We start from the raw sequence: 15,108 nt of genomic DNA on the forward strand, positions 1-15,108 counted from the left end.
GGCGAGTGATGCGTCCTCGCACACTGCGAGAAATAACTTAAGTGAATCCCGTCAATTTTTGGTGCCACCCTTTATACTGGACAGGCATCTTCGATTCGCATTTTGACGTTCGTGCACTGCGAAGGGAGTGCAGACCGAAAGTCAGCAACAAGAAACTGAAGAGCGTCGCGCGACCGTGCTAGGCGGTGGTGGTGGGCGCCGGCATAGGCAGAGTGGGGATACACTGTTAAAACACAGGTACATTTCTACAAAGAACTGCTCGTTGTAATACAAAGAAAACGAAGGCTTCGCAGTCTACGAAGGAAATCATTTATAATTCGAACACTTTTGTTTGTAATTGAAAGAAAAAAATCCTTCGCAGGCTGTGAAGAAGTTCTTCGTGGGCTACAAAGGATTTTTCCTTTGTATTACGAACAAAATAGTTCGTATTACAAATTTCCTTCGTAGGCTGCGAAGCCTTCGTTTTCTTTGACGGAGTGTTATTTTGGTAAAAAATCTAAAAAAAAAAATAATTACTCACCCCTCACCGCATAACTGGAGCCTTGGGGCACGGCTTTGGACAGTCGTACGACCTTGGGATTTGAATTTTTAAGTTTTTTCACCAGTTCGGCCACTTCGAGTCGGGGAACCCACTCAAAATCACATTTTTCAAAAATAAGCGCAAGTCTAACCCAACGTGCTCCTCCCAGTGGCAAGCACGATGAGTTGCCTATCCGCACGGCGCGCGCAGCCTGTGGCCGCGGAAGCACAGAGAAAGTCGCTCTACACTGCACGAATGAGCGAGAGCACATTGTGTAAAGAGATGTACTCTGACTGTGAACTCTCTGAACATTACTCCACCACCATCAAATAAAGGGTCACAGGATCGTATTTAATTGTTCACACACGAATGTTCTAAACCATTTAATTAAACCGAAATCATAGGTTCCACAGTACATATTAGTCCGTTTTGATGATACACTACAACTGTCAAACGATGAAACTCAAACTTTCTCAAGTTTTCAAGCTAAGGAAATATACAGTTTCATGTAGGGGTAGCCGAGGGACACTTCATCACGCCTCGCGCAGGGGCTTTCGGCAGCGTCTTCGGATGGAGGTGGATTGGTCGGGATTGATGCACTTCGCGGCAGGCCTTGCTCCGCTCGCTCAGTCACCCAGGCCGAACGGGCTTGCCCCGTTGGTCGTCAGGAAGTATGAGCCATGCTGACTGTGGGGGTGAGAAGTCACTAAAATCAGTTTCCATGAAGCACATTGTCATTGAAGTTGTGATACAGTAGAATGTAAGGCGATCGGAAAAGGCACCGCACATAACTGTTATGAACACTAAAGGAATTCGGTGCTTTTAGCATCGTTTTAGACCGAATGCCAGCTGAGAAAGCACGAAAGCCCGCCTCGGGTCAGACGCTGCTTGAAGTCAGCCAAAACCACGATTTTTCAAAGGCATTTTCGACCGTTTTGATCAACTTCGAGACACTACTGCTCCCAAACTAAGGCATATAATGGCACTCCGTCACAAAGGCATGCTAAAGGAGGGGTCCCTTGGGATTGCGAAATTTTCCTGGGGGTCGCGGAAATTTTTGACTACAAATGTGGGGTCACGAGCCGAAATAGGATGAGATCCGCTGAGATTCGTAACAGAACCGAATAAAAAAAGAATTTAAGTAGTTTATGCCATTAATTGCTTGAGTTGTTTCTCGAATCTGCTCCAATACATTTACACAGCATAAAATGCTTTTTAAACCGAGTTATACTGACCTAACCTCCGAAATTGAAAAAAGTGAGTTAGGGTTGACATAACCGATTAGTTAATGCTGATGAGGTCGACAGCAGCTTGTAATGGAGATTTTAAGACTTCTGTAGGACATCCGAAGAACAACTGCTGGAGGAGATAACATTCCCCACGATGTTACATTTAATGTGTAGGATGTTATGAAAAGCCTTAAGGCTGTTACAAATCACCCCATGTTGGGACGATTCGTAACAGCATGCAAGGGTTTGGAAAGCGTCTTAGATTTCGAAGATTACGGATTCCAGATTGATCCAACAGAGATGTATAGTCTAGATAAAGGGCCAGGCTGCTCATCTGGCACAAGTTTGACACCGATATACAGAATATTCTTTTTTTGTATAGAGAATTCCGAAATATGTTACAAATCGCCCCACTCTCCCTTATCCAAATTCCACTTCGTTTGAGAAATCACCGTGAACCTATCAACGAAGTAATAATACACTTTTCAAAAATTTCCGTTATTAATCCTTCTTTTATGATCATCTGCATCAATCGAGTCTAGACCGCACCAAACGCACCAAACGTGGTCTAGACCACACCAACTGATGTGGTCAAAATGGCACCCATTTGACCACACCAGTTGGTGCGGTCTAGACCACGTTTGGTTTTTCAGTGTAGAGACATTCTCTGTCAACCACTCACACGAGAGCGCACTGTCATTCCAGTAACGTCGTAACGTCACGTTGAAACGAATGTGACAAAATGTCACGTTCCTTTGTAGATTGCGTCACATGCTCAATTTTGTGCAAAGCTTATGCACAAAAAAAGACATGATAATTTAGAGTCTGCGAGAGAGACGGTTTTAGTCAGGTAAAAAAGCCACTATACGTTCCAATGTTGTATCACCCCGCAGATCACGGCTATACTTTCACCCTGAGACTTTAGAATCTCATTACCGAGCCAATATTACCGACCCATCAGGCGACGTGGTGCCGCAGTGGTAACGTGCCCGTCTCACAATTGTGCACTGTTAAAAAAAATATGAAAATTCAGACTGATTTCGTCTTACTTGGTGGTCTGAATCGTAAATTCATAAAATTGTACGAATATTAAGACCAACTGTCTGAAAAGTTTGACCTGTTGTCTGAAATTTGAATTTAGACTTGCAAGTCTGAATATTTAGAGCGATGGCTATCAAGTTTTGTACATTGTCGTCCGAAAACTAAATTCATACTTGTGAAATCGGAAAACGAGTGAAAAAAACCCGTCCCCTTTGTACATTTTTCGATTTTCTCAGAACATTTATCAATACTACTGTTGTATTTCAAATAATATTTACGTTTAGTGTCGTAAAAGCATAGAGAATGGTTCAGAGCTCCGAAATGGACACTTATTGGTCTATCCGCTAGGTGGCGCTAGTGTCGCATGGATGATCTTTTGGAGCTAAAATTGCCACTTGAAGGCGAAATTGCGAATATTTTGTTACAAACTTATTCCAAGTGATTGTCTGAAAGGGCGTGAGCGCACCAAAGCAAGATTCAGGTTAATAAGTGCAGTATAAGCTAAATAACAAAGAATACAATTTCACTCTCGCGCATGGCCACGGGTCGGCGCGTGGTTGGGCTAAGGCCGCTCTCCCTCGCAATTCAGCAGTCACCCAGCCTCTTCACTACCTTTCCAAGTAGGAGTCTGCTGCCGTGTCCCTAATTTTTGAGCCGAGACGATCCTCTGAGCGCCGATTTGCCGATTTGTGTTCTACTCCACAGAGTGGCATATTTTAGTGCGACTGTTCAATGTCTTCGTACAACTTAGTCTGATAAAATAGACCGACTGGTATCATTTTTCATACAACATGTTGATCTGAAAATTCAGACTAACGTCGTCTGAAACTTTCAGACCGCGAAGTATGAAAGTTTTGGTATGAAAATTCAGACTGAATGTAAGTAAATCGACTTCTTACAAAAAATTATGAATTTTCAGTAATTTTTTTTAACAGTGTGAGATCCCGGTTCGAATCCGGGATCCCTCCTCGGGAACAAACAATTCAGAGGTTGTTCGTCAACGAAATCGACGTCACATCAGGTTTCAACGCTACGAAATTATATTTGTAAAAAATTTTGGACTTCTTGCTTCAGTTTTGTAAGCACATTAACTAACCAGCATGTTCGGTAAAAACTACCAGAAGAAGTCCTGGCGGCATTGTAAGGGTAAACTATAAATCTGGTACGGTTTACTAGACTGAGTCCAACTGGACTGTTAAGTATTTTTTACCAGAATTCTAGTTGAGTTATATTCTATCAGACAGTCTGGTATTTGGTACCAGGATTCTGGTTATCGTTACTAGACTTTTTTTTCAGTGAAGGTAGTAAATATCTTTTCCAATCGTTATCAATAAAATGAAACTATATATACAAAGCACTGGTTTATGGTCTGAGCGACAGCGACGCCAGTAAAGTTGGATTGGGTTGAAAACTTATGTCAGTGTGTGTGCCCACGCGCGCGCGCAAACTCTTGTGTACATTTTATGCATAATTATGCATTTCTAAGCGTAGTTATGCATGCACAGATATGTAAAAGGAGTGAATAATATTATGCAAAATTTCGTACATTTTATGCATTATTAAATGTACAGTTATGCTTAATATCACACTTTCATTACGTTCTTTTCTGAGCACGCATAGTTATGCATGAAAAGGTCGAAATTAGTGCGTGAGCACTACTCCTAAACGGCTCTGCCGTTCCAGCTAAGATTTTGATCACCACATGCCAAAATTCAGCTTTCTACCACCGAAAAGAAACACTTAAAAACGACAGAAAAAGGACAACTATTGTTAGGCTTTCATCCTTAGTTTTTCATAGTCTTATGCGTTTTCGATAGTGCTCAAAATTGATTCCATTTTGACGCCGGACCCAGATTTGATAAGGCCGCTGAGCCCGCACTTGACTACAAGCAAGAATCTGCATATTAAATTTAACACAGTTGTACACAATTTTTATTAAGTTCGGTTCCATAATAATTTCCAGGAGTTGATCTTAAGGATAGGATCTTTAACGTAACTCTTTAAATCTAGCAAGAACACAGTATGTGAAAACAAAAATGGTATTCATAAATCGAGCATATGTGGAAGGCACATAGTGCGCTGAACATCAGAATAATGATTATAGAATGTTTTTAAATCATACCTAAGTTTCATTACTTATTTCGCGCGAAGTTGCGCAATGTCCATTGTATAAAACAAAGACTACGGAAGGTACTACTCACCAGCCGACTGAGTTCAACCGCAAGGCCCGATTAGTCAGTGGGCTGAGAGGGCGACACAGCCACTTGAAAGCAGTTGCAGCCAGCCTTTCTTTTGTGAGACGAAACCGGTTGCTTAGAACAATCCGCCTCGCTGCTGCGACGACCCCGACAGCACCAAACGCAGAGGCAAGCGTAGACTTCTCTGCTTCTTCTGTTATTGGCGAGCGATAGCGAGCCCATGCCGTGTTTGGGGGTACCAAAAAGTGACTGGTCGTGCGTCTGTCTGTCTGTCTGTAACTCACTCACGTTTCTCAGCAACTACCGCACAAATAGTTTCAAAATTTCGCACCGGAAGGCTCCTAAATCTCCCCCAGGGGGAGTTTATCTTATATTCACGATTACTATTGTTTGAAATATTCAAAACATCTTTTTGAATTAGGTTCTTAGCGTGGTTAGGTTGGTAGTGGTTGGCAGCTCGTAGCAATTTTTCATACTTGCGGCCGCGACTCTCAAATACGGGACCTAGCAAAACATTGGCAAATAAAACAAACTAAAGAGCAGAAGGGCTTAGAAGTGAGTACGGCCATAGTTTTTCGATATTTTAGAATGATTGAAACCCCTCCGGAGTGTCAACTCAGTGAAATACGGAAAATGAAAGTGACAATTATTACGCGTTTCGTCCGTCCGTCCGCCCCCTCCCCTCCCCCGCTACACCGCTACAGAGGAAATGTTTTGGTCAGTGGAGTGTGTTTGATAATTGCAAGAATGATTTGGTCTTTTTAACCTTTGTGAGTGTATTTCCATTTTTATTCTCAGACACTATACTTTTTAGTTGTTTGCTTTGCTCAAATAACAGTTAGAAAATAAATTAATACATTCTATAAGTACACTCTGGACACTAATGTTGCAAAAATAAATAGTCTTTGCTGACTCTTGGCACAGACTCTGGGAAAAGGCTTCATTGCAATGCTGTAAGTTTACTATAGTACTAACCTTAAAGATAACCATACGGTGAGTGAGTGTAGCGCATACAAGGTTTGACATTGTCATCTGATTCAATGAGACGATTCAGTGACTTGATCATATGATTTCATGAGACGATTCTTTTAACTTCATCATACATTGTCTGCGACAACTGGTAATTTGTGTCGCTCATGGTTTTAGTTGGCTCTCTTTTTTAATTTACTTAGAATGTTAGGTAAATACTTATGCTATACTGTTTCAAAGATTAAGTATCACATTATGACTATCATTATGAATAAGATTAACTTGCATTTAGCAAAAAGTGGGCTCGACATGGGATTCTATGGAACGATTCAGTGGGTCTGATAAAAGGTCTTCTCCGTAAAGTAGTTGCAATCAGCCTGCCTGTAAATGTGTCTCTTTTTAATTAATTCAGACAAATCAATATAGTTTCATCCGCTAGTTTAAAATGAAAGGAAGATAAAAGGATTTATAGGTACTGTATTACTAATAACATTGCGTATTCATAAGTTCAACAACAAGGAGATATCGAATGGTAATTGAGGCATTTGTGAATCGTATTAAGCAATTCAATGCTGGCAGTTGAATGTTACTCGACTGAGTAACAGGGTCAGGGTTCATGGTACTACACCGTTAACAGGAAACACACTTAGAAATTGCGTTCATGTTAACAACAGCAGACCCATACTTATTCAACTAGAATTACATGATTTTGGGCCAAAATTTCCTCGGTGAGTCATTGACTCCTACAGTATTTGGTGTGCTGATCACGAAAATGACTTCCAATTTCATCCCAGACCTTTACTTTTCCCAAAATTTACCAATTTTGGACCAAAATTTTCGAGTCGAGTTTTACATAGTTTCCTGCAGTTTTTGGTGTGCTGATCACGAAAATGACTTCCAATTTCATCCCAGACCTTTACTTTTCCCAAAATTTACCAATTTCGGACCAAAATTTTCAAGTCGAGTTTTATATAGTTTCCTGCAGTTTTTGGTGTGCTGATCACGAAAATGACTTCCAATTTCATCCCAGACCTTTACTTTTCCCAAAATTTACCAATTTCGGACCAAAATTTTCAAGTCGAGTTTTACATAGTTTCCTGCAGTTTTTGGTGTGCTGATCACGAAAATGACTTCCAATTTCATCCCAGACCTTTACTTTTCCCAAAATTTACCAATTTCGGACCAAAATTTTCAAGTCGAGTTTTACATAGTTTCCTGCAGTTTTTGGTGTGCTGATCACGAAAATGACTTCCAATTTCATCCTAGACGTTTACTTTTCCCAAATTTACCAATTTGTGACCAAAATTTCAATGTTTAGTTTCCCATTGTTTCCTGCAGTTTTCAGTAGGATAATCACGAAAATGACATTAAGTCCGGCCCTTTTGTTATGGAAGACCCCGTATTGGCCTTATTTTGCACATATTCTTCACCATCTCCTGTAAGAATGTGTTCAGACGCATCGCTCGCCTACTACGCGCCCAAACTAAACGGCGCGTACCCCTAGTGAATAAACAGGTGCAGATCAGGATTCCTGATGAGGAGATCCTGGATGGCGGGTTCGTGGAGCCATGCGTGGATGCTTGGGTTCTTGGGAGGATACACAACCAGCGTGGCGAGGCGAGGCAAGGACACAGGGCTGATTGTGCGCAAGAAGTCATCCGAGGGCTCCGCATCCACACTAAGGGTCCTCAAGGAAGGGAACTGGTGCAGCATATCAATGAGCCCCTCAAAGTTAAAGCCAGGGAAACACTTTAAATCAAGTGCCTCAACAACCACAGAAGAAAAGGAACGGCTCAATGCTAATAAATTGGCAGGGGAATACAATGGCAATGTCACATTTTTAAGATGCGACGCCCGACGTAGAAACTTGAGAGTGCCGGGACAGAAGACGTCCTTTTCTTTAGGCACTTCCTCGAGGTCGTACAGTAACTCGAATGAATCAAGGTTTTCCAGATTCGACAACTGGGCCAAATCTTTATGCGACAAACAAGCCAAAGATCGGAGCCTGGGCAACACCATCAGCAACGACACGGGAACATCCCTATGGTAAACCCGAACTTCTTGAAGTGTATCTGCATGCTTTTTAAGTAACAATTCAGCGAAGGGATCCATTCTATCTCCGATGATTTCGAGTCTTTTAAGGGTTGGCATCACCTCAACATCAAGATTACGCAAGGTAACCTGAAGAGGCTCTTCAAACGGATAGTGAAAGTCAAAATACAAAAGGCCGGGCAAGGAACAGATGGCCTCTGCGAGCTTTGTGAGAGTCTTCGCGGGGGGCTCCCCGCCCCATTCGATATAGAGCTCTCTCACGCCTCCGACAGAGGAAAGATGCAACAAAACATCAATGGCCAGGACAACATCGTCCTCAGTAGCTAAATGGAAAGAAAGGCCGTCGACGACACAAGTACTACCCGGCACAAGTGAGGCCAGGTCCAAAGCCGCGAGGGGCGACGATAGGTAGGGCGTTTCAAAAAAATTTGATTTTTGAAAGGAGTCGGTTTTTAGGGTCATCTAGGTCCCAAATGACCTCACACCAAATTTGAGCGAAATCGGTTGACATTTACCCGGTGCACAGCGCGAGAAAACTATTGGTCTCGCTTGGGAGGTCCCCCCTACCCGCGTCTTTCCGCCGCGACTGTGGCGCCATCTGAGATCCGAACTCTCTGAAATTTGGTGGCGATGTTCCTTGGGGCTTCCCCTATCGGCCTGCGTGGTTCGGGCTCAGACCCTGCCTCACGTGACTAAGCGACAGGGCCTAAAGTGCATCAAATTGTTTGTTGAGGGGGACGGGGGAAGGAGGTGGGTGGTGTGAAATTGGCATGTGGGTCCCTTCAACCGGTGCGCCAGGTAGAGATATACCTAGTCTGAACACTAAGCGGTTCACTTATTAACAGTAAAAACAAGGAAAATATGGAAAACATGCTGGGACGCGCCTGGAAGTAGGCAAACCACGGTACTTATCACCGACATTGCGTACCTCCCAGGCGCGTCCCAGCATGTTTTCCATATTTTCCTTGTTTTTACTGTGAATATGTGAACCGCTTAGTGTTCAGACTAGGTATATCTCTAGCTGGCGCACCGGTTGAAGGGACCCACATGCCAATTTCACACCACCCACCTCCTTCCCCCGCCCCCCTCAAAAAACAATTTGATGCACTTTAGGCCCTGTCGCTTCGTCACGTGAGGCAGGGACTGAGCCCGAACCACGCAGGCCGATAGGGGAAGCCCCAAGGAACATCGCCACCAAATTTCAGAGAGTTCAGATCTCAGATGGCGCCACAGTCGCGGCGGAAAGACGCGGGCAGGTCCCCGTCCCAAGCGAGACCGATAGTTTTCTCGCGCTGTGCACCGGGTAAATGTCAACCGATTTCGCTCAAACTTAGTGTGAGGTCATTTGGGACTTAGATGAACCTAAAAACCGACTCCTTTCAAAAATCAAATTTTTTTGAAACACCCTAACGATAGGTGCATTCCCTTGAGGCATGGGGCGAGGGCCAGCGCGGCGCGCAGCAGGCCTGCATCATCATCCCACACATGAACCTTCCTCCACAGGTCTCTGTGCTCGCAGATGTCGCGGAGGCGGCGACAAACGGTGCGGCAGGCGAAGAGCTCCTTCGGAGTCAGGAAGGCCAGCACGACCAGCAGCGCGTCGTCTGGCAGCGACAGGAACTGTGGACCAACCAATTCCATATTCTTAGAGGCAACACTGTTAGAAATTTTGTCGTAATTTAACGACAAATTTGTCGCTTGTTTTTTTTCTAACACGAGTTGTTTATAAACGACATGATTTGTTTAAAAACAACTGGTCGTAACCAAAAAGTTCTCTGCAAACTCAACAGTGTACTCAGTACACTCTAGTTAGAATGTGCTCATGAGTACACTCTAACTAGCGTGTACTCAGATGAGTACACTCTAACTAGCGTGTACTCAGATGAGTACACATCAAAGCACGACTGGCAATTTATGCAGCTGAAAGTGTGTACTCATCTGAGTACACGCCAGTTAGAGTGTACTCATTCGAGTACACGCTAGTTAGAGTGTACTCATGAGCACACTCTAACTAGAGTGTACTGAGTACACTGTTGAGTTTGCTGAGTTGTTTGTGAACGACAAATTTGTTTGGGAACAATAAATGATTAACAACTTCATCATCAATAAAAAATACGATTTCAAGAAATCCTAGGAGTCACGAAGTCAATTTGGGTAGGAGTGTGGGGAAAGCAAAAAAGTTATGTAAAAGGTAGGGGGTGGTTCAAGGGTGGCTACGAATGGCAATGGTACCACTGGGACATTCCATGTGAAGTCAACCAGGCCTTAGCCACCATGGGCTCCGATCCGGTTCTCGTTTTCAGGGTTAGTTACCCCTATGGTCCCATGAAATAATCGGTACTTGGTTTGGGGTCCGGCCCCCCAGGGGCTGGGCTATGGCCAATTTACTTTTTTGCTAAATATCGGAACAACGCAACTTTGGAGGGCAATATCTCAGCAACCATTGGTCGTAGGTCAAATCCGAGACCAGATTTGGAAAGAGGATGAAAAACTGAATCTTTTTTGTCTTTGAAGTTTTTACGTCCAAAAACTTTTTATAACTTTAAAACTTTAGTGAAGTTTTCAAATTAGCGCTATTTCCTAGATCCTCAACCGATTTTGACCAATCTGGGCTTAAAAGATAGCTTAAACCCTTCCCTAAACGAAAATGTTAACCAAAAAATGTGTTCGGCTTCGTTCCCGAGAACGAGCCATTTTCGTGAACCCCTGCAACCACGTATTTCACCAAATTGTAGTGACGGCCGCACTCGATACCACACTGGACGCTCTCTCAGGTGTTTTCGGCTCAAAGCAAGTTTCCGGGTTGCTTTTCTAAGGTTAGGGGACCCAAGCGCCTGTCAGGTAGGCCAACAACCAGCAGACCTGCAACGCACTAGTGACGACAGGGTGGCCTACACAAATCAAACGTGTGCTTAGTACACAGCTGTGGGAGTATGCTTGGAAGCATACATCTATAGGAGTGTGCTTGTCAAGCATAAATCTATAGATGTGTACTAGGGCAAGCATGCATCTACAGATGTGTTCTTGGGCAAGCACGCACCTATAGCTGTGTACTTGGGCAAGCATGCATCTATGGCTGTGTGCTTTTAAATGGGGGAGATGAATGCATGCTTCTCCAAGTACACAGCTACAGATGCATGCTTGCCCAAGTACACATCTATAGATGTATGCTTGTCAAGCACACTTCTATAGATTAATCTGAAGGCATAGCATAGTCAATAACATTGAAGATAGAGGTTAGTAGTGTCAAAGAAGATACTTTTATTAAGCTATAGTTAAAGGAGATACTTTTCTTTATGCTTTCCTGCAGACTTGACAGCACGCTTAAACGGCATTTTGGCATTAATCTGAAGGCATACCAATAAGATACTCTCCTTGGCCAGCCAAATAAAAGTATCTTCTTTAACACTACTAACCTCTATCTTCAATGTCATTGACTATGCCTTCAGATTAATTCTAAAATGCCGTTGAAGCGTGCTGTCAAATCTGCTGGGACTGACAAAGAAAACTCAAACATGTATTTTTACCCAATTGCTGACTGAAACGCCTGAAACATCCCTTACCCTGGCGTGCAACAATAACTAACAACAACTACACCCACCCCCACGTGTAGATACTAGACAGCTGCAAGGCAGCGGGCGCGCGGGCGAACGTATCTTCGGCGTGTGTTCGTGGTTTTTTCCATTCGCGTCGCTCGTTCGCTCGCTATGTAACCTAACTTGAACTTAACCTAAAAGGAACGTAACTTTAACGTAACTTAAAACTAATGTAACCTAAAAATAACCTAACCTAAAGGTTACCTAACCTAACTTACTTAACTTACCCAACCGTAATTGGCGAGCGATAGCGAGCCCTTGCCGTGTTTGGGCGCTCCGAAAAGTGACTGGTCGTGCGTCTGTCTGTCTGTCTGTCTGTAGCGTACACGCTCACGTTTCTCAGCAACTACAACACTAATAGTTACCAAATTTTGCACCGAACATCCCCTAAAGGTCCCACAGGGGGAGTTTATTTTATATTCACGATTACTACCGTTTGAAATATTCAAAACATCTTTTTGAATTAGGTTCTTAGCGTGGTTAGGTTGGCAGCATATATAGCAATTTTTCATACTTGCGGCCGCGGCTCTCAAATACGGGACTGGCAAAACATTGGCAAATAAAACAAAATAGAGAGAAGAAGGGCTTAGAAGTGAGTTCGATCTTAGTTTTTCGATATTCTAGAATGATTGAAACCCCTCCGGAGTGTCAACACAGTGAAATACGGAAAATGAAAGTGACAATTATTACGCGTTTCGTCCGTCCGCCCCCTCCCCTCCCCCGCACAGTGGTTTAAAATGCGATTTTCGGGGGAATAAGTCCTAGCAAGCGTCCCGTGCGACTAAATGCTACCAGAATTGAACTGAATCATCTGTAGGCAATAGGCAAAGACCAGTTCAAAGGAAAAAGTGGTCCGATAAAAATTGGATTTATAATGCTAAAAAAATGAGAAAAATAGCAAAATTAGAAGAAAAATGACAGAATTGACAAAAAGTGCAAAACTAAAAAATGCTCAAAATACTTAGTTTTAACTTCTAAGCCGCATTAAACCATTTTGTTACTAAGAAAAACAAAATATTTGAACAGAAAAACAATTGCACTGATGTTTTTTCATTTTGAATGGTGCACACCAGAAGCGATTATCCCCAAAACTAATCAATTTGGCACGTTTTTGTGGTGTTGGTCCCCTTGCGTTTCGTGTTGCGGACGAGTGCGGAAAAGTTATCATCGGGGCATCTTAATATACATGTAAGGGAAGCGCCTCGCACCAATAACTCCGCCCCATCGGGCCCCATCGATGTCCGAAACTCCAAAAGTGTGTTTTTTAATGTGTTGAACGCATTTGTAGCAAAAACCCGCCACCGTGAGCCAAACCGCGAACGAAATGTTGCGCTGTGTGCTGCTTTCCTTTGATTAATGATGAAACGAAAAGAAAAACACGCCAACATACCAGTACCATCGCCCTCATTGGAAAAATAAGGGTAGGAAACATCTAAGAAAATTAGGTGAATTTGATCAAAATACAAAAGACTAAAATCAAACCCTTCCCAGTGGCTTCCAGCGTCATGTAGAGATTTGACGGTTTAAAAGGAGCTAAACAAGTGTCAGTCAGTATTTTTATTTCTTGTCTTCTTCCCCTCTCTGGCTTGCTTCCCTCACTCCTGGCCAAGGCCCTACAATACTCCTCTTTCTGAACTCACCCACCAAGCAAGGTGTCACTGTTGCCCAGACTATAAATTGGATCGCGCCTGAGCGCCGGTCAACAGTCTGTAGCCTGGTCTCGGTCTGTGCGAACCTCCCTAATAAACCAGTGAATCCCTACTCTCTCTCGTCACTTATCCGTTCCTCATCACTATTAGTGCCCTACACTACAAGTGGTGACAGCGGTTAAACTGGCGATATTGCGTGGGTTTTCCCTACGTTTTTGAAGGAGGACGAGAGTGTGACGAGCGATTTGTGTGATTGAGTAGTCTATAGGAGGTGTAAGGAGGTATTGCCTGGCTGGATAGTCGTGCTGCTTCCTTGAGGAGCGTAAGCCACTACCAGTCTGTGCAGTCCTACACTTCTCTGAGCAATTGGGTTGACTGGTCGTAAGCCTAGTATTTGTGCTGATCAGTTGACAGTTTGAGAGGGTTAGACGAACGTAAGCCTGGAGCTGTTTGAAACGTAACCACTCAGGAGTGCGCTGTTTCAGACGTAAGCACAAGAGCTGTTCGGATAACTTGAAAGAGGTGGATTAACGAAAGCAGTTTGTAAAAACGTGCTGTTAAGACACGGAGTGAGTGGACGGAACTGAAAGCAGAGCTTGCTCGCGCTAGTTACCGTCGTTAGGTCAAGGGGATTTTAGGGGAAGTACACGGAAAAAGAAAACACAAGTTCACAAGACATCGCTGTATTATGCAGCCTTTCAGACAACCAGCACGTGACTTCTTCGATCCACACGTGGGACCTTTGCCGCATCCGATGGACGAAGATCAACCAGGCCCTGCTGGTCCTGCTCAAAACGAGCCGCCGCAGCAACCCGACGCGGTAGTTCGACTAGTCCCGCCTCGCGCAGGCCGACCCGGATTGCCCGGATTCGAAGGGTTTGATGTTCAAGAGGTACAGCCTGCAGGAGAACCCGAAGCACCAGAAGCTGGCCGAGGGCGTGGCCGAGGAAGGGGACGTGGCAGAGGCAGAGGCCGCGGTAGAGGCAGAGGCAGAGGTCGCGGAGCTGCTCAAGGACAAGCAAGAGAGTTACGACAGCGTCACGTCGATGAAGCAGACGACGACGACGATGAAGACGAGGAAGCAAGCGAGCACGGCGACGACTTGGGTCATGGATTCCAACAAGGACTACAAGCAATGCAGCCTCTCTTTAATGTCCTAACTCAGATATTGAACACGCAGCAGCAGCAGATACAACAACATCAACAACAGCAACAGCAAAATCAGGGTGTACAACAACAGCGCCCAGCACCCACTACAGAGAGCACTAGAATCCCAGAATATGATGGAGAACATTGCTATACGCTATGGAGGTCACAGTTCAACAAGATTACCAAGAACATGACAGAGGAAGAAAAGAGTCAGAAACTCGTGACAGCTCTACGAGGAAAAGCTTTGATGGTCTTGCCAATGCTAGACCAACAAGGAAAAGAAGCAACGTTTCAAGAACTGGATGCTCTTTTGGCAAAAACATTCAGTGCTGTAACATCGCTTTGGCAAAGAAAGCGAGACTTTGAAACATTGAAGCAAGGGCCAGATCAGAAACTAGAAGAGTTCGCTCTACAAGTCGAGCATGTGGGAAGAAAATACATGGTCACACACAATGAAGAAGACCTACAAGAAGCATTAGTGACAGCTTTCGTCAAAGGCTTAGCAGATAGCCACATGGCAGAAAGACTGGCATTTGCACAGAGCGACACATTGGCAGATGCTGTAAAGAACCTAAATAGAGGGTTACTGCTGTATGGAGAGCGCCCAGCCAAAAAGGTCCGTTTGGCTGAGGTCGAATCCACATCAAAGGATACAAGTGAAGTGAAGTAAACCAAGCTGAGGGTGAACAGAGTACTTTTCCCGGT

At 43.9% G+C, this 15,108-nt stretch overlaps 2 protein-coding genes across 2 annotated transcripts; both read right to left on the reverse strand.

The window, feature by feature from the left end:
• Nucleotides 1-4,795: 4,795 nt before the first annotated feature.
• Nucleotides 4,796-8,411, reverse strand: LOC117654294. The gene is made up of 2 exons (XM_034400826.1): nucleotides 7,462-8,411; nucleotides 4,796-5,187 (listed from the first exon to the last, which is right to left on the reverse strand). Exons 1-2 carry the CDS (start codon nucleotides 8,106-8,108, stop codon nucleotides 5,022-5,024), a joined length of 813 nt encoding a protein of 270 aa, XP_034256717.1. The 5' UTR covers nucleotides 8,109-8,411; the 3' UTR covers nucleotides 4,796-5,021.
• Nucleotides 8,412-9,395: 984 nt separating this feature from the next.
• LOC117654367 lies at nucleotides 9,396-9,700 on the reverse strand. The gene has a single exon (XM_034400969.1). It carries the CDS (start codon nucleotides 9,648-9,650, stop codon nucleotides 9,396-9,398), a length of 255 nt encoding a protein of 84 aa, XP_034256860.1. The 5' UTR covers nucleotides 9,651-9,700.
• Between the last annotated feature and the right edge of the window lie 5,408 nt (nucleotides 9,701-15,108).

The sequence above is a fragment of the Thrips palmi genome, unplaced genomic scaffold (genome assembly GCF_012932325.1).
Source record: "Thrips palmi isolate BJ-2018 unplaced genomic scaffold, TpBJ-2018v1 HiC_scaffold_10, whole genome shotgun sequence".
In the NCBI taxonomy this organism is placed as follows: domain Eukaryota; kingdom Metazoa; phylum Arthropoda; class Insecta; order Thysanoptera; family Thripidae; genus Thrips; species Thrips palmi.

Coding starts and splice junctions, on each gene's coding strand:
- LOC117654294 (XM_034400826.1), bottom strand. CDS start 8,108: ATGCCAACCCTTAAAAGACTCGAAATCATCGGAGATAGAATGGATCCC. Junction 5,188..7,461: donor GATCTGCACCTGTTTATTCA/CTAGGGGTACGC, acceptor ATCGCTCGCCAA/TAACAGAAGAAGCAGAGAAG.
- LOC117654367 (XM_034400969.1), bottom strand. CDS start 9,650: ATGGAATTGGTTGGTCCACAGTTCCTGTCGCTGCCAGACGACGCGCTG.